At 42.1% G+C, this 18,493-nt stretch overlaps 3 protein-coding genes across 4 annotated transcripts in view; 1 reads left to right on the top strand and 2 right to left on the bottom strand.

Moving 5' to 3' along the window:
• The window catches only part of LOC116786398 (probable E3 ubiquitin-protein ligase HERC4), a 24,514-nt gene extending 6,021 nt beyond the window's left edge, over positions 1 to 18,493 (top strand). For both annotated transcript variants that reach the window (XM_032686945.1, XM_032686944.1), the window contains 21 exons: positions 210 to 286; positions 856 to 1,077; positions 1,840 to 1,931; positions 2,513 to 2,643; positions 3,459 to 3,607; positions 3,923 to 3,999; positions 4,304 to 4,401; positions 5,523 to 5,582; positions 6,144 to 6,246; positions 6,404 to 6,587; positions 6,899 to 7,080; positions 8,196 to 8,291; positions 9,474 to 9,599; positions 9,673 to 9,792; positions 13,540 to 13,680; positions 13,766 to 13,938; positions 14,744 to 14,810; positions 15,007 to 15,086; positions 16,027 to 16,210; positions 16,591 to 16,690; positions 17,288 to 18,493. In XM_032686945.1, the coding sequence (XP_032542836.1) occupies positions 211 to 286; positions 856 to 1,077; positions 1,840 to 1,931; positions 2,513 to 2,643; positions 3,459 to 3,607; positions 3,923 to 3,999; positions 4,304 to 4,401; positions 5,523 to 5,582; positions 6,144 to 6,246; positions 6,404 to 6,587; positions 6,899 to 7,080; positions 8,196 to 8,291; positions 9,474 to 9,599; positions 9,673 to 9,792; positions 13,540 to 13,680; positions 13,766 to 13,938; positions 14,744 to 14,810; positions 15,007 to 15,086; positions 16,027 to 16,210; positions 16,591 to 16,690; positions 17,288 to 17,502 (2,676 nt within the window). In that variant the 5' untranslated portion in view covers position 210 and the 3' untranslated portion in view covers positions 17,503 to 18,493. The remainder of the gene's footprint in view (positions 1 to 209; positions 287 to 855; positions 1,078 to 1,839; positions 1,932 to 2,512; positions 2,644 to 3,458; positions 3,608 to 3,922; positions 4,000 to 4,303; positions 4,402 to 5,522; positions 5,583 to 6,143; positions 6,247 to 6,403; positions 6,588 to 6,898; positions 7,081 to 8,195; positions 8,292 to 9,473; positions 9,600 to 9,672; positions 9,793 to 13,539; positions 13,681 to 13,765; positions 13,939 to 14,743; positions 14,811 to 15,006; positions 15,087 to 16,026; positions 16,211 to 16,590; positions 16,691 to 17,287) is intronic.
• On the bottom strand, positions 11,714 to 12,433 carry PIGY (phosphatidylinositol glycan anchor biosynthesis class Y). The gene has a single exon (XM_032686950.1). The coding sequence runs from the start codon at positions 12,320 to 12,322 to the stop codon at positions 12,092 to 12,094; it is 231 nt and encodes a 76-aa protein (XP_032542841.1). The 5' UTR covers positions 12,323 to 12,433; the 3' UTR covers positions 11,714 to 12,091.
• Positions 11,726 to 12,878, bottom strand: PYURF (PIGY upstream reading frame). The gene is made up of 2 exons (XM_032686949.1): positions 12,670 to 12,878; positions 11,726 to 12,496 (listed from the first exon to the last, which is right to left on the bottom strand). The coding sequence occupies exons 1-2, from the start codon at positions 12,858 to 12,860 to the stop codon at positions 12,355 to 12,357; spliced, it is 333 nt and encodes a 110-aa protein (XP_032542840.1). The 5' UTR covers positions 12,861 to 12,878; the 3' UTR covers positions 11,726 to 12,354.

Genomic DNA, 18,493 nt, shown 5'->3' with positions numbered 1-18,493 from the left:
AAGGAGCAAACCACAATCAAATCAGTTAGCCCTGTTGCAGCAGGCCAGCATAAGAGCAGGGTGAATCAACTTAGAAGTGACCTATATTCTTCCACATATTTCCTGCTAAAAGTTATAGGGCTTGGTGAGCAGAGGATCTTTGTCCTTTACTTTGTCTTACGGCACAGCATCTATCTATTTTGACTTTTCCTTTTTCCTTTTTTTTGTAGGATGGTGAAAGAACTAGGAAGCCTAAATATTGTTCAAATAGCGTGTGGAGGCCAGCATGCCATGGCGCTATCCAGAGGTATCCTCTTTCAAGAACTTGTTTCCTCTAAACAGGAGTCACATTATGGCAGGCTTGCTCTGAGAAGGCAGTGTTTGTACTACTTCCAGTAGTTGGTGACACCATTATAGAGTAGTGAATGGTGGGTAGGGGACACAAAGTGCACTGGCTATCAGTGCTGCCCTTTCCTCCTAGCACCAAGGGACCTGCATCTCTCTCTGTCTCTCTCCAGTTCCTGAGCAACACCCCTCCACAAAGGTGTGTTGTGGAGAGCAGACGTGGCTGCCCTACTCTGCAGTCACCAGGTCTGCTCATTCTTAAGCTGCAACACCTTTCTGATTGGGAACTTCTTGCAAGTATGACTTTAGAGGTGGAAACACCTGGCCTTTATTCTTACTGTGCTGAGTCACATGGACAATGTGGGACTGCTCCAAAGAGGTCAGAAGCAAAAATTTGGCTATCTATACATAATGGTCTTGCTTTGGAGCTAGTTCCCTGAAAAGAGCACAGAGATTTGCTACTACTTCCAAAGTGCAAATACTCCAAGGAAGCATTGAGGCTGAGCTGGTTTTTTTGTTCTGTGTGTGAAGGAGGTGAACTCTTCACATGGGGCCAGAACACCCATGGACAGCTTGGACTGGGGAGCCAAGCCACGTTCATTCCCCAAGCACAGCTGGTGGAAAGACTGAAGGGCATCCCACTTGCTCAAATTGCTGCTGGAGGAGCTCACAGCACCACCGTGTCACTCTCTGGAGCTGTGTACTCCTGGGGAAAGAATGATTTTGGACAGCTGGGACTCGGAGACACAGAAGGTAAGGAAGAACAGCACTAGGAAGATGTTTTCCTGCTGAGTGAGTTCACCAAGTCGCTCCTCAGTATTATGAAGCCCCTTTGGTGTAGCAGCAGACAGTAAAGTCTTTTGAAGAACATATATCTGGATAAGTTCTCTGTTTCCTGACCAGGGAAGGCATGCAGGAACAAGGGATTTAAGGGTTGTGTTTCCATAGAGAACTTGCAATCATTTTATGTGGCTAACTGGATAGTGTGGGCTTTTAAAACCTCTGAGGACTTAGAGATCTATTTCCACTCCCATCCTCTCTCTGGGAAGTCTTGCATAAAAGAAATTATTTTATGGGTTTTTGTCTTCTTTAAGTCTTCATAAACACAAGGTGAGAGAAGAATTAAAATTACCCATTGTCTTCAAACCGAGAAGACTACAGCAGAGTTGCCCTAGCCAGATAGAACCTGAAGTCAGCAGAATCTAATCTGAATGAGTCCACACCCTTGAGAATCAGATATTTTGAAGCAAAGTACTGTTTGGCAAGGAAAGAAAACATTGAATTTTGTTTCAAACTGAATGTAAATAAAAATAAAATACTACGAAAAAGACAAAACGTTATGAGAAAGAGTATGTTATAGTGGAGGGTAGGAAAACAACCAAAACCCAAGTTGTAATTACATGAATTGCTGTAAGAGAGGGACTGAAAAGTGTTTAAGCCCTCTGTTTTCTAAGTTTTTCTATGTATGAGACCCCACAGTACTTTTACACTTCAGCAGTGCTATCTTCTTTCCAGACAGGGACTGCCCATCATATGTTGGAGCTTTAGAGCACTGGAAGACTATATTTATGTCATGTGGGGCAGATCACACTGCAGTTCTCTCCAAGGTGAGTCTGAAATGGAAAGTCGGCATCTGAGACATCACCCTGTGAGAAAAGATACACTGCTAAAAGTCAGCACGGAGAGCTTGGGATGGTAATGCCTGCTTCCATCTGAGTCTGAAGTGATCCCCAAGGGATGTTGACTAAGCTATTGGGAAAACTGGCCTTTTCTCAGATTACCATCACCTGCTTGCAAACTTTTGCAGGGATATGATGAACTGGAATCCTGGAGCAAAGGTGTACGGTTCAACTCTCGGTACTTTTAAGAAGTATTTTTTATAGCATATTGGGGACTGGAGAAAATGACAACAATAGCTAATTCACTAGGGTTTATTTATACACTAGGGTTTATTTATCAAATTCTTAAGTGATGGGGAGTTATCCTCAGGAGTTAAATTGCTTTTCTCAGAAGTTAAATGATTTGAACATGACAGTGCATGATTAGGCTTGCTGCAAAGTGAACCCTACCCATGTTTCAGTCAAGTCCCATATAACATATTGTGTCTTGCTGGCTCTCACTCTCAGTGGCGGCCATTTGAATGTCGTTAATAGTGCAGTGATCCTGTTGTTTGTTTCTTCATTTCAAGGAGGGATTGGTGTGCACCTTTGGAGCAGGAGGGGCTGGCCAGCTTGGTCACAACTCCACCCGGAACGAACTCATGCCTCGTATGGTGGCCGAGCTGTGGGGAGCAAGGGTTTCACAGGTTGCCTGTGGCAGGTGGGAAAGTGCCAATAACATGTCTTCTAAGGGCAATATCTTAGGGAAATCACTGAAGAACAGTAGAGGGAGAGTCACCAAGATGTTCAAATCCCTGTACCCCAGTAGGTCAGCACTGTCAGGATATTGTCCACTCTTCAATGTAAGCCAGTCTCCTGCCAGAGCCCCAGAGAGAGCAGAACTCTCAGCAGAACCCTTTGAGCAGAGGGAGAGGGCTGCAAAACCACCAGAAGCCCTTAGTCTTTTGTTCTTCTAATAAACAAAGGGTATACTGGGTTCCAAAGGGCAAAAGGCTGTCAAACATCTGCATTGGGAAAGCCACTGAATTCCCATCTGCATTGGGAAAGCCACTGAATTCTCATCCACACTGACAAACTGGTGGCTCCTTAGTAAGAATTGAAGAGCTGTGATAATTATGCAGTTTCATTCTGCCTTTCTGTAACTGGGCCAGAAAAAGTCTCCTGTCAACTTGCCTGGGCTTGGTATCAGGCTCAGCAGCACAGCAGTTGTGCTTTTAAAAGCGGAAGGGTGTAAAGCTAGCAAGGTGTAACATTATTTTTGTCTGTGGGAACCAACGTAAATCACAAACATTAGAGGCTAATATAGGAAATCTGAGTCTGTATATTTCTTTACTGCTGAATGCAATGGAGAATTCTAACACTTTTGTTAAAGGGATTCTTTATCTGGACTGTCAGGACTTCTAAATAAAAGCCTTAGGTCTGCACTCTGAAAATGTATCTGTAAATTTTATTCTGTCTTGCCCAGTCGTTTTTGCTTTTTATGAGAATTGTTTGTTGGTTTTTTTTCCTGAACAGACAGCACACTCTGGTCTATGTCGCTTCTTTGGACAAATTCTATTTCTTTGGTTCTGATGATGAAGGACAGCCAGAAGATGAGAGGAAGCCTAATCAATTGATACCACTTCCCATCCATTCACCAGTGTATACTGGAAACTCCTGCCAAAGTAATAACCATTGCAGATGTAATCGATCTATATTTGTTTCTTCCAGGAAGGTGTTTGCTTTCTTGATTTCATGTTTAAACTGAGAGGCAAATATTATGTCTCATGCTTACTTGGCCTTCCCAACAAATTCTATGACAAATTATTCCATTCGCTGCTTGATTTATCATCACAGGTAATGGCCACATAGGATCAACTTTTAGACAGATAACTACTATCTGAGGGGTTTTTTTAATGTTCCACTTTTGTGCACTGAACTCTCTGAAGATAATGACTCTCTTCAAATGTTCATATGAAAATATTTTTATTCTTTCACAGAAAATAACATGTCACAAAAGGGGATTAAAATTACTGCAGGAGTAAACCGAAGTTTTGACCTTTGCAAGGAGAACCAGGTATGTGCACATTTGATCACAGCTTCCCACTGTTCACAATACTGCTGGAAACATTTGGATTTTCCATTGTGCTTTTAGCACTCCAATTTCATATATGTCTATTGCAGTTTTTTCTATGCTTACCTCGAAACTACTTTGTATGGCAATTATGTATGTTCTGTGGCTAATGCATCTGGATCATGCTGGATGACCATTAATTTGTTCATGCTTAGGCTGAACTCTTCTTGTACAGATTGGCTTAAAAAATAAGAATTCCATATGCTAGACCTTTTATCTTGTTGATGTTTTCATGAATTTCACACAGAATTCCTATTTGAATGGAATTGCCACTCTGGAGAATAAAAAAGTGGATGACTGGATTTCTAATTCCAGTTCAAGAGTCCAGTTCGAGAGGATAAAAAAGTAAGTCAGAAACCTGTTTTTGGGTTTGGTTGGGTTTTTTTCCCTGATACATGATTTTTTCTAAAAGTCATTATTTTTTGGAGACTATTATAGGAACTCTTGTTCAAGAATTTAGCCAAGACACAATCTTGTACCAGCAATTCTCACCTAGTTTTTGCACAGGAAAAAGAGATCTTTTCAATAACCTTTTTGCAGGAACAGAGGAGATGTACTGCCTGGCTTCAGAAGCCTCTCCTCTTCTTGCACAGAATGGTCAAGTTGATGAAGAGCCAACAAATTAAATCAGTGAAAGATTCTGTCTGTAGACCAAGGCCTTGTGCAAAAATCACAATCCAGAGTATCCAAACTGGATTGTTTTGTCTGTGTCAGCGTTTAAAAATCAGTGATGTTTTTTTAATTATCCATTTTCAAAAGCAGTTAGTATATACCACTGTGGGATGCCTTCCACTTTTGTCTGAGAATTATGATTGTGTTAGTCTTTTTTCAGGTCTTACATGTGAGGTTATTTTCTTTGGGAAAGTCTTACTCCAGCTGCTGACTTTGAGCATTTCAAAATCCTGGCTAATCTGGAACTAAATGTTTCCCTGACCACTTTTAGAACAGCTTGGATCATATGGAAAGTGGTTGTTGAGAGGGTGAGAAAGGGAGGGTTCTTTCCAGATCTCAGTAGGAAGGGCCTGACAGCAAATTGCTTGATAAAAGAGCTGCTTCAATAAGAAGATAACCAGGAGTACAGGTAGTGAGTAAATCTAACATCCTTCAGATGCTGGGAACCCAGCTTTTGTGCAGCGGTAAATTGATGGCCTGATGGATTTTCCCTCCACATGCTACAAAGATCCTGCCAATGGAGGGGATCCTCCTCCCTCCAATGCCTTTATATATAACAGATAATATTCAGACCTGTCAGGAGAAGATATCTCCATGATATCGTCCACTTGCATGCAATTAGCTGGCATGAGGCACTTGAGCAGGTTCCCTTACAAGGCCTGGGAGAGCAACAAAGTGGTAATAACACATTTGTACAGTCAGGTGCAGAGACACTTGTACACATGTTTTCTGTTCTCTCAGAATTAAAAACCTGAAGTTGAAAGGATTGACTTTGGTTTGTCTTTTACTATCAGGAATATCAGACTGATCTTCTCATCTGAGGCTTGCATCAACGGAAGCTTCCTGCAGAAAAGGTAGCGTGCCCTGACTTAGACATAACAGAATATATTAGCTGCATGTAAACTGACCAGAAAGTGTTATTTTAGACCACATGCGTAGAAAAGATTAGTCTTATCTGAATTTGCAAGGAGCAAGTCTGTATTTTTCAAAGCCAAGCTAAAATTAAGTTTTTTACACCCCCCAGTTCTATTGAATTTGCTAGAGAAGCTCACATTCTAGAAGATTATCCTGTTGTGATATTTGACAGAATAATCCCTTTAGGCAATATTACAGCTTTCAAAGGATCCATAATACCTCCTCCGAGCACTGAAGTGGAAGTGATTTTAAGGTGAAATACAGGAAGTCTACCATTAATAGTTCACAGCCACACGAGACAGGAAAGACAGGATATTAATCAGGTTGCAAAACAGTGACCTGTGTTGTCTATCTTCTTAGAACACATGAAATTATACCCATTGGAGCTAGGGCTGAACTTTCCAAGTATTTTCTCATGTTAAAATGCTTCACCATTCAGTCGCTAACAAAAACCAGCTTCTTACATAATTTGGTGTTCTCTTTTTTTTCCTTTGTGATAGAGACAAACATTTCAAAACCTCCAAAGAATTCTCAGGTGTAGACATGTCCGAAGTGAAACATTTTTATAAGAAGATCAGCGAGATGCCAAAGCTCTTCCAGGAGGTAAGAATTTGATATAAGGATTCTCACTACACGTATACTGAGGAGCTCTGGATTTGTGCATAAAACTTAGGAATTTCATGCCAACCCAATTACTTTGGCAAAACAAAATTGCATTTTAACCCTTTTCTCTTTTTTTTTTTTTTTTTTCCCTCTGAAGGTGCAAAAGGAGGTTGATAATTTACTGCCATCGCTGTCTTCCTCTCCCATCTCACCTGAAAATTTCAGAGTCTACTTGATCTTGCCTTTCATTCTGCAGGGGAAGGATAAAAGCTGTTACCATTCACTGAGGCTTCTAGCACAAGCCATCATGAAGCTCCAGCCAGAGGACCTGCAAACTCTTGGTAGGGTTTTATGACAATAGAACTGAATGATTTAAATTCTTGGTCATTTTCTGCTGCAGAACAAGAGTTAGCATCGCTGATGTAGCGTGTTGCAGAACTTGAAATAATTGCCGCTGATAGATGCAGAAACATGGGGACTATGCAGCAAGACACAAGAATGAAAAAATTCTGAGGTTTACTAATTTTGGTAGTCCAAAATTAAGCAATTTTTTTTGTCAAGTTTATTTGATAAAAAGATAAAATGCAGCTTCATCCACAAATTGCAGTGATTTACATGTTACATATCACCTCACTAGCTGTTCTCTTTACAGAGTGCCTGTGGTCAAATCTGGAAACATCCTCTTTCAAGGAGCTGGTCAGTCTGTATCAGAGGGTTTCCCAGGATAACCTGTCTCAATTTATCATGGAATTACACACTTGTGGGCCAAGAGACCCCTTCAACCTGCACCCAGATGAAACAGTGCCTCTGCAAATACTGCAGATGCTTTACCAGGTAAGAAAGTACTTGGATCCTCACTAGACAGGATGTATCAATATGGCTTCGCATATTTTAATCCTTTTCACTTGTTGAGTTCTCTGGGTTCCCTTCTTACAAGGGAACATGGGGCCTTGTCATTTGACACTGCTTCAGGAATCTCTTTGGCTCTACACCAGCATAGCTTTGAAGGAATCCTGCTCGAGTTGTGCCTAACTTACCCTCTGTAGAAATGAAGAGCTAAAGCATGTTACAGCCCTGGCAGGGGAGGCTTCAGTGGTGTGAAGAGTGCATGCATTGATGCCTACAGAGCTATGGATGGGGTGTCCCCTACACAGCATGCCCGTTTGCCTTTCTGCTGGTGAGATCCGTCACCCCAATAACCAAATTTAAAAGACAACCTACCTGCTTGACATATTGTGGCTGTCACAATAATGCTGCATGATGCTTTAAGAGCCTGTTACCTGAGAAATTCTCTGGAGCAACAGTATTAGAGCCTCTTTAGCTGAAAACAAACACGGGGAACAAAGGGAGCGGTAACTGTGCTCTTGACAACCATTCTTTCTCCTGCGGAGATGTTCAAAGTTTAGGGAAGTCAAGAGCTCAAGCACACAGTATGAATCAGAGAAGAGTTGTTAAATTTTGTTAAGAACTGAATATCCTTTTGGCTGAGACTGCAGATTTGGTCCTCGAAGTTTAGACTGTTGAATCTGTATTTATCCAGATAAACAAACTCAAAAATGCAGCAGGCCTACTCCTCTGTGATTACATCATTTGGAGCTTTACATGTTCACTGCCCGTCCACAAATATCTTTGCTAGTCAACAAGTACGAAAATGAATAGGGAACTACAGAGTGTTCTGCAGCATGAAAGATACTCAAAGGGAAACACACCTTTCCTGATCGAGTCCTGTTAAGAATCTTTGTAAATGAAAATTGCTTTCCTGCTAGTTTATACATGGCTTTCCGAGACTTCTCACTGTGGGGCGCTGTGCTACTCGTAGCAATTCTATCCTTTCACTTCTGTTCAGGGTCTCAGAGCTCTTTCTGCAGAAAGTCCTGTCAGTCCTGTCCTGCCACACAGATGCACAGCTCATTGGATCTGCTGCTGACATATTGTGTGTATCAATGCAGGTGAACTCCAGAACTGGTTTCAGAGTAGAAGAAAGCAACTTCTATGTACCTCTTGTGAAAGAGATTATCCACTTCTGCCAGTTCTTTAATAGAGCAGTAAGTATAAAATTTTACCAGCAGTGCAAAACACTCTTTCTTTTCTCTTTTATTTAAATAGTCGCTATATCTCTCTCTAGATATAATTATATAGATATATAGATATAGATATGAAAGGCAACTCTAGACTCTAACCCATTACATCTCAAAGACAATGCATTTTCTCTAGCAAGCCCTTTACCATCCAGTATTTTAGCAGCTACAATAGTGCCTTTCCTGAGATGACCCCTGGTTCTGAGAGTTGGAGCTGTCCTCCAGTATCCTAAGAAACTCTGTTGGCTTGGAACTAGTAATCACTGTGAAAAAGCACCATGAGGGATGGTTGCTATACTTCTTGTTACTCTAGATTTTATTATGTTTTATTAATAGAAATATTGTGTGGTGTCTTTAAGCTTTTGTTTAGAAACCATATTTCAATTTACTTACATCTTAAAACCAAGCCATGATAATAAAAATAATCTGTCAAATGGTTTGTTTCTTGACGACATGAAGGAGTGAAAATTAGCTACCAAATGCACTCAGTGTCCCAGGAAGCAGGATGAAATGCAAACGTGGATAGTAGGGCCTTCCTTAGGTAAAAAACCTGTAACTTTCTGGCAACTTGCCTGGAATTCACAGGGCAACTGCCTCATTCCTTCATAAGCTTTTGTTTGCTAATGTACCAATTTTGTACCAATTAACCAGAGTGGAGGAGAAGGTTTGGGAAACAGCATAGAATCAAAAGCCAAATAGGAAATGACCTGAAGTTGCTGCCTTATCACACTGGAGGTGTAACACTTTGAATTAAATTATATTTATACCAGTATCTACTTTTGGTAGTACAGATAATAAAGTCAGCAGTTTTTAAAACAACGTACCATAACCTGGGTATCCAGGACATTTTTACTATGTGTTTTGGTTTAGCTGAATTCAGCTGTTAAAATCACTGTTTTATTCTTGGTGTCTGTCTGCACAGACTGGTTAGATGCCTCTCTGTCAGTGTTTCTCACAGAAGTGTGTAGAAGCTGTTTTTAGGAAGTGTACTTCTCCCAGTGTAGTGCTCATGCACACAACCAGGGCACGTCTCAGAGATATGGGAGTTTGCCAGGGTACAGGCCAGCAGTTCAGTCTCCACACGTACCCTGGAACTGGCTTCTCAGGGGAAAATCAACATGTCTTTTCCTTTCTTACTTGCCATTTCAGATAGCCCTATGGAACCTGAGCAAGTACCCATGCATCTTTGACATGCAAGACAGGATCGCCATTCTTATAACAGAACGCCAGATTCTGTGCACAGAAAGCAGCACTCTGTCCAGGACCTCTACTGATGTAGGTGTGGCCAATTTTGTTACAAATTAGAAGAGATAAACACACTGCCAATAACTGTTACTTCAATCCTCAGATAATCCTTACATACAGGGGAAAACACTGGGAATTTCACGTCAGAAGAGAGTGCTTTCTGCAAGACATATGGAACAATTTAGAATGTGCCTCAACCCGGGAATTCAGGAAGATCTTAAAGGTAAGATACCAAATTGTATTATTTGTTAGCTCTAAATATCTCGCTGCAGTGTTCCTTGATTTTCAGTGTGACTGAAATATTGGTGAAGGGTTTCAGTATTCTCTGAGCATACAACAAGTGAACTATTCTTCAGATTATTATACAACATGTTCCATAAGTGGTGTACAGTAAATCTGGATGGCAGTATCTTACATTGTTATTCCAGGTAGCCATCAAGCTTTGTTGGTGTAAGTTAAATGCAAGTGGCAGTGCTATTTCCTGTGAGGTTGCTTTGGGGTAATGTAATAGGATTGCTCAGGAAACTAGACTTGTCAAAGTCCAGTACTATTACTGCTAGACTGACTTTTAGACCCCATGCTAGTTTGCTGCACATGAAAACCCCAGTGGCTGGGAAACCAGCGTTAGCGGCCAGCAAGCAACACAAAAAGCCACAAAAAGCCATTTCTCTCATGAGATGCTGTCTGAAGGGAAAGGAAGGATAGTGCCGGCGAGAGAGATGGGAATCTGATTATAGTGCTGCTGTCTCCATGTGCCTTTAATCTGTGGCTTCCACACAAACCCAGAGGTTCTGGCAGTTGTATTTCCTGCAGGAATCGCAATGCTAGCCCTGCGTTGCAAAACACTGGGTGATGTGGGAAGAGGGCACCTGCCCAGAGTGGAGCTCAGCTCAGGGACCATGTGTCCTATCAGTCACTAACACAAAGTCTGGCACCACGCCTGTGTCACAGGAGCTATCGACCCTGGTGCCCTATTACCCAGTTCTGGTGCTTTCCAAGTGAGCCTTCTTGCCAACAAGAACTGTCAAAGCTTTTCCTTTTCCTTCCCATACACTTAGGAGAAGATTCTCAATGCCCCCTAGAGCTACCTTTCCTTCCTGCTTCCTCACTTCACCAGCTGAGACAGGCATTTATTTACAGAGGTAGTGAGGCTTGAGCTCTGTACTGTCCTCTAGATCTCAAGTCTCCACTGACTGTACAAGCTCTGACAAACAGCTGCCCTTAGTGAAGTCAGCCTTCAAATGCACCTACTGCAAGCATTGTCTTTCACACTGCACATGGCAGCATTATTTGCAGCAGCCTGATAATTTTGACTGCACTGTTAGTCACCCACCCAGAGAAACTATGGTCTGCAGTATCTACAACTTGGTGCTGCATTTCTGCATTTTTCAGCAGGTAGACGACATTAATGTGTTTGTGTTGCAGATATAAACCACTCAATAGCAAAACATAAAAAAGAAACCTTTATAACAGATTATCATAGCATTGACCTGTCCCCTTCACAGCTGTGTCCAGCTAGGAATTTTTTCAGACAGTACTGAGAACTTGGCATGTGACACCCTCATAGTGGTCTGTCACCCCATTCTCTAGTGTTGCTGTAAATGAAAATAGGGGAGGTTGAAGCATTTAGCAGAAGTATCTCCTGTTCCCTCTCTACTGAGCAGGAGATGGTGCGAAGGGAAAGGATATTCTGTGTACTTAAAAAGCATTTTTCTAGTTGTTGACTGGGCTAACAAATTCCGGGCTCAGTTGGGAGTTATTTTTCCACTAACCTGTCAGGAGATGCCTCTTTAATGAAAATGACCCAACCTGGCTATCAAACTTGTGTACTAGATATATTTAACACACAGTACTGGGACACACATCTCCTAAGCAGACACTGGAATATGTTGGAGGCCACTCTAACAAAACCTCCAAATGCACAGGTACATCTGTTCTGCAGAGCTGTCATTTACTCACCTTTTTCTTAAAAAAGAAAAAGAAAGAAAAAAGCAGCAGCCACTGCACATACAGACATGGGTATCATCCAAGAAATTTCTTCATTTATGTCAAGTCCCAAATTTTGTTACAAAACACCAGCCTAATTTATTTTAGTTTATGTTCTTCTGACAATGAGACAAATATATTTCAGTACATACATCAGGTTAAAACAAAACCAGAGTTCTCAAAGACTGCATATTTTAATTTAATGTATTATTTAAGATCAGTTTTCTCAGTCAGGGTACAGTTCTCCCTCATGAAAACAACTTCCACCTAGGTGGTTTTCATTAGTGCCACTACAAACGCACAACACTCTTGAAGGGATACAACAGAGGGAATTAGCGCTTCTTATGACTCCTACTCTAAATCTGCCTTAGCAGTAGGTAACAATGGCCTGCTGCTTCATACAGTTTCAGATACTACCAAGAAAATGATGACAGTCCATAGTGCCAAAGGGAACTCTCCAACAAACTGCAATACCCGATGAGATTAAACCAGCTGCGTTGATTTAGAGAAGCCCAGGGGTTAGCAAACGCATCTCACTAGTTGTGCCTAAAAAGCTTAATCCCCATCCAGGTCCAAAGGTGAAAGAACACATAAACCGGTATTGTAACAGGAAGGAGGAGACTGTAGAAACACAGGCTGTTCGTGCTGGTGCAGCCCTGTGGGAAGGCTTCGTCCACGCTGGCTGAGTAAAACAAGCCTGCCAAGGACAGGAGGGGAACGAGCACAGTCAGAGTGGGCAGGGAGGGCAGCATCCCTCCCCCGGCCATCAGTCCCAGCTACCGCTGTGCCTGGCGGGTCCTCAGGGCTGCTCCGAGTCCTCGGCGGGAGGCTTCTTGTGCGTCATCCTGGCAGCCTCCGCAACCATGTTGGGGATGCCGTCGATGATGGGGTACGCGATGCCCAGCTCCTCGTTGATGAGCTCGTTGGTAGCTTCTTCGTACCTGGACGGGCAAGGCGGATGGGGGGGGGTGGGGGAGATGAAACAAAGCCACCAACAAAACAGAAGGAGGGGTGAAAAACCTGGGTTCGCCCTTAGAGAGCCCCTCCCGCTCCGCGCGGGGCTGCAGCGGGCCCAGGGCGGGCAGCGAGCGCAGCTCCCCCGGCCCGCCCTCACCTCAGCGGCTTCTTGGACAGCGGGCACACCAGGAAGCGCAGCAGCGACGGCTCCGGCGGCTGCGGCCGCGCTGAGCCCGAGCCCTGCTCCTGGATCCTGGATCCCGGATCCCGATCCCGGTGCTGTTCCCGGCTGCCTGCCGCCGCCCTCCGCAGCAGCCCCGCCGCAGCGCGCCCGCCGCCCCGCAGCATGGCCGCCGCTTCCGGCCCCGCCCCGGCGCTGTGCCGGGAGCCTGTGGGTGCCTCAAAACCGGGAGTGGGCCAAGGTTGTCTTAAGGCGGGCTGTTCCTTGGTGTAAGGTCTTTCCTTACATTCAAGCCTAAACAGCAAGAAAGGAGACCTGATCAGTGGAGCAGGCAGCAGCCAGCATTCCCTAGTCAAGGACATCCGGGAACTCGCAAGCTTTAAGGATGCAGTAAATCAAGATGTTGGTGTATGTCTAGGTATACATGGATAACTTGGCAAAATACTCAAGGTCCATGTATCCTATAGTTGAGCTATGTTCGTTATAATACTAAAAATCACACCTCCAGGTCAAAAAGCCCCCTGCCCAAGCGAAGACCCTTTCCCTGAGCACACATAGAAGTTAGCTGGGGTTATGTAAGTTGTATAGGAATTACTAACCAGTCATAATAGAAGGGCTGTACTTGGACAGTCACTAACTCTGAGTTTCTATGTATAAATAATGGCCTGAAAAGTCAGCTGGGGTGTGCTCGATTTGTGGAATACCACCCAGCACCCAGGTTTGCACGGCTCTGAAATAAATAATCAGTGTCTCTCTCGGGTGTGTAATTATTGGCTTGTTGGGTAACCAGTCTTATTTTGTGGGCAACATGGCTGTCTATATCTGTGGGTGTCTTGGGCCTTGCAGGTGGTGTTTGTGGGCGAGAAGGGCGTGGACCAGGGTGGGCTGTCCCAGGAGCTCTTCAGCATTGCTGCCAGGACCCTCTGCCAGCCAGGCACCAGTGCCTTCCGCCACTACAACTCCGGACTCGTGTGGTTCCCCAGCAAGGTGAGGCAGCCCCGCGGCAGCGGCTGGGGAGGCCACCCATGGGAAAAGGCGGTCACAGTTTTCTGGTGTGCTTGTTCCTAACCAGGCCTCGGGCTGTGAGGATAAGGACACCTTCTTCCAGATCGGGACACTATGTGGAATGGCCCTGTTTAACCAGCGCATAGTGCCCTTCCCCTTCCCCAGGGCTCTCTACAAAAAGCTGCTGGACCTGGCCCCCACCCTGGAGGACCTCGAGGAGCTGCTCCCAACCGTGGGCCGGTATGAGCCAGGCATGGCCCAAGCTTCGGCTGGGTCTCCAAGCGCAGGGAGATCCCTGAGGCCGATGAGCTGTAGTTTGGACTTGGAAGAACTAAGCACCCAATTACTAATGTTGAGTTTTTTCTCTGATTTACTAATTATCCATTTCCATTGTGTTATTTTACACAGGCACAGTATTGCCATACACTGCAGTTGTGCCAATTCTGAGAACAGGGTTTCCATGCATTGGGAAAGGAGATTTTAGCCAGACATAGCAGGGAGAGGTGCTGCTGTCACCAACATAAATCTTATAGGCCCATGAAACCCAGCTTTCCATACAAGTGCTATGAACAGCCAAGAAGATGAGAACTATATCCCATGAGCCAGTGACTGTGTTGAGGTGCTAAAGAGTCCTAAGTGAACTGAAACATCAGATTGCCTACAATACTTGGAGAGGTGCTTCACCCCAAAACAATTCTCCCAGATCAGCCCACTGGTCCATATTTTATAGATGATGTCTGGAAGCGAGGCTATGGTCCAAGCCCACTTCTCACTGAACTTTGTGTAAAGTTATCCCCACAAGGCATGGGGATGGACTTGCCTGGAATCCTTTTTTTACTGGAGGCATTTGCCCTCGCTCATGGCAGCAGCATGATATAAGTCAGGGCCACATATGATGGTTCTCTGTGAGTGTAGGTGTTGTGTATGTGTTCTATATGTATATGCACTTAAATACTGCTTATCAAAGGATGGTTTTCAGCAGAATTTGAAAGTGCATCGAGTGGTCATGTTTCTTTTCTCTTTCTTCCCCTTTGTTTTTTGACAGGATTCTTTGGGGAATTTTGAATGAAGAATGTGATCATAACCTTGAGAGCATGGGCATAGACTTCACGGTAAGACCACTGTGCCGTTCAGACATCCCATGCATGTACTCGGGCAAGACTGTCCCAGTGCAAATGACACAATTTGTCTGTAAACTCAAACTAGTAAAAGTGCTATGTCAGGCCCTGCAGGAAGAATGATAGATGTAGCACGTATATATCTGTCATATGGAGAAACAGCAGCCAATGTTTTAATTTATTTGTGTAGATAATGGAAGAAGGAGATTCTATGGATGTTGTTGAACTTAAAAAAAATGGTGCCAACATTCCTGTCACTAAGGATAACAGGTCAGTTTTATTTTTACATTTCTTAACTTGTTGTCTTGTTACAAGTATATGAAATAACATGCCTATACCAATCCCCTTACAAAATACCAACTTCAGTATTATACCAACCATTGTTCTTGGTCTTTGTACACTTTTGGTTCCTGCTGTATTTGCTGCACATGTGTCAGACTTTGGCAGTTTGTGCAAGCAGCAGATGAGAAGGGGATCCTTGGGCATCCTGGCATCTGCATATACAAGTACCTGGAGTTATCAGAAAAATTCCTAACAAATGCATAAAATACACTTGAACAGTATTTTCAGTGAAATACAGATGATTTGTCTGACAAATCCAGCTATAGGTACACCTCCATAAGGGTTTTTTTTAGAGCAAAATGTTTTCTGCATTGTTATGTCTATGGAATATATTTTGTATATAAAGGAGAAGGAGCAATCTGTCAATAAGGCTTTGTGTCAATATTAACCTCGGCACAGAGGACAGAGAGAAATTCTGTGTCCTGAGTTATGCAGATGATCTGAGGACCATTAGGGATTCAAGAAAGGACTGTTTAGGAAGCTTGAAGTATAGCATTTACATTGAGTTGATTGTGCAAGTACAATGTCACTACACAAATCCCCATCACAAGTAGAGAGAAGAGTGAAACTACTGATTAGCAGCTGTGCAAATAGTTATTTTGATTTCAGGGAAATTATTAGAGTGTTCACATGAAATAAAGGAGTATTACCAAAATGAATCCATGTTGACCAGCATTCTCTTTTATTTGTGAACATCCTCGCAGTTTATTCAGTGAGTAAATAATTGCCAGTGACGACTGATCTCAGTAAAGACTGAATCTTTATAGTTCAGCAGGTTGTGCAGAATAAAGGAATAAGGTATAAAGTTCTCTATAATTCTCCTTTTACAAAATTACCTATTGCATTGCTCATTTGATATTTTTTCCAGGAAGGAATATGTTGACTTATACGTGAATTATGTGTTCAATGAATCAGTGCAAAAGCCATTTCAGGACTTTATGCAAGGATTTTTAAGAGGCTGCCCAGCTAGAAATTGGAAGATGTTTCTCCCTATAGAGCTCCAGGTTGCTCTCCAGGGACACCCAACAGTTGACTGGCGTCTCTTGGAAAAGGTATTGTATACTAGCATAGTGTCCTTCTGCTCTATCTGTGAAGCATAAACTACTTCTGACCTGTTCTTTCATTGATTGTATAGGTCATAAACAGATGAACAGAAGCTCAAGGGACTTTCTCTTTTTTTGACTTGTGTCATAGTTCTGTTTCTAATCTACATCAGATACAAGAATAAAGGAGACTAAGTATCAAGCCATAACTCAAGGATTGTCATAAGAATCTTTGAAAAAACAAATGAACAAGGAGATTCCAGAGGTTAAGAGGATTTGAATATCTATGAACAGGATTATAAAATTTATCAGATAAAATGTTGTTGCTTTAAATATAAATGGAAATACTGAGGATTAACCGGCCTGTTTTATTTTTATGTCTTTGACAGAATGTGGTATACAGGCAGTATAACAAGTCAGATAAAACCATCAAAGATTTTTGGAATGTGTTTCACGAACTCCCAGAAGAAAAAAAGAAAATGTTTCTTGGTAATATATCAGTAATTTTAAACTTTTCATAGTCCTTTTTTCTGCCCCACAACACACATTTTAGATGGTTGCCCATAAAAAATTCTATAGTCTCAAACAGCTTTTCAACACATTTTCTGCTACCACATTTTCTAGTGAAAACCACGAAGGCTTGCCTGAGTGCACCTGACCACCTTGAACATTACAATTACTTTACCCCTTGCTTTTGTGGTTGTCTTGTTGGTCAGAGGCCTCAGTTTGTGTGAGCAGACTATATTGATGTAAGCAGTTTACCCTTCTCAAAGGATCACCAAAGCTAGATCATTGTTTTTAAATGTAGAAGGTCAGACCTAGTCTGGCCTTCCTCATCCACAAAGTCTAAATTATAAAGTAAAAGAGGGCTTATAATTCTTATTAGTCAATAAGAGACTTTATTGTATTCAGGTAATTCAACAAAGCAAAATAATTAGCTTATGAAAATAGCCATATGTTTACACTGATTTCCCTTCATGATTTTTATTAACATTAATTATTTTCATGATTTTCAATTAACATTTTCGTGGTTTATTTTTTACTTTGCTTACTTTTTCTTGCTTTTTTTTTTTCTCGTTCCTTCAGGGTTCTTGTCAGGATCTGATCGAATCCCTGTCTATCGACTGGAATGTTTTAGCTTTTGTATTGTAGATCCTCAAGCAAAAAATCCAGATGAGCTCTATCCCTCTGCCAATACCTGCTCCCTCATTTTTTGTCTCCCCAGATACAGTAGTAAAAGCATACTCAAGGAAAAGTTGCTTTATGCCATAGAGCATAATGAAGGTTTTGGCTGTGCCTAACTCTTCGTCAGAAGCACTTCAAAACAAAAATAGGCAAAAAAAAATCTTTGTTTCACTTGTTATATTTTTCTCTTTATAACTCAAATTTACTGGTTTCTACCCTACATTATTTTTACAGTGCTTTATAAATATTTATGTGTGTGTGTTATTTGCTGAGATTTTATATTGATTATAAAAATGATATTGGACCAGATACCTCATGGTTAGATTGTAAAGTTAGGAAAGAAGAATTCTATTTGAAACACTTCTAAGAAGCAAGCTGATAAGCAACTCTATTTATATATTCATGCAGACAGGGTCTGCACTGTGCTGGTCTTGTTCAGTCAAGCTCACAGTGAGCTCACAGCAGCAATGTACAATAATTTGTCCATTACCAAGCATACAGACAGGATATGCTGAGCAGTCATCCTTGCAGGGACAAGCTAGGGTAAGGTTTTCAACTGCGTTAGTTAAGAATTCTCTTAGGGAGCAACTAACAGTAAGGAGACATGTTCCTGCAAAGTGTGAATTGAAGGAGAAGTCTGTGCTCACCTGGATATGGCCTTTGACTTATCTGAGAGAAATGCTTAGGACAAGGATTTGATCATTCCTAGACTTTTTTGAAAGCTGTATTTGTGAAGCATTAATGGACTTTTTATTATTTAGTGTGTTAACTGTGATATTTGTCACATTTTTTTATATCTTCCAAGGAGATGTTTTGCAATTAAATCATAAAATTTTAGGCTTGCAGAACAGCTCTGTCTACAGAGCCCTGTGGACATGAGGCTTGCAGGGCTTCTGGAATCTCATTGTCAAAACAGTGCAGAGCACTGGCAGGGCATTGACAGTGTCAGGCAGGATGTATGTTTTCTGTTTATTTTGCTTTGTGGAGAGACAAACAATAATCATGATTTTTCAGCAGTCTTCACTTTGGTCTGTTAAATGTATCAGGGCACATATGTAAAGAAGACTTTTACTGCGTTGAATTAAATGACAATTGATTAATTTTTCA

This window comes from Chiroxiphia lanceolata, chromosome 4, assembly GCF_009829145.1.
Source record: "Chiroxiphia lanceolata isolate bChiLan1 chromosome 4, bChiLan1.pri, whole genome shotgun sequence".
Taxonomy (NCBI): domain Eukaryota; kingdom Metazoa; phylum Chordata; class Aves; order Passeriformes; family Pipridae; genus Chiroxiphia; species Chiroxiphia lanceolata.
This window is presented reverse-complemented; position numbering and strand designations above follow the sequence as displayed.

Coding starts and splice junctions, on each gene's coding strand:
- PIGY (XM_032686950.1), bottom strand. CDS start 12,322: ATGGCCGGGGGAGGGATGCTGCCCTCCCTGCCCACTCTGACTGTGCTC.
- PYURF (XM_032686949.1), bottom strand. CDS start 12,860: ATGCTGCGGGGCGGCGGGCGCGCTGCGGCGGGGCTGCTGCGGAGGGCG. Junction 12,497..12,669: donor CTGTCCAAGAAGCCGCTGAG/GTGAGGGCGGGC, acceptor TTGCCCGTCCAG/GTACGAAGAAGCTACCAACG.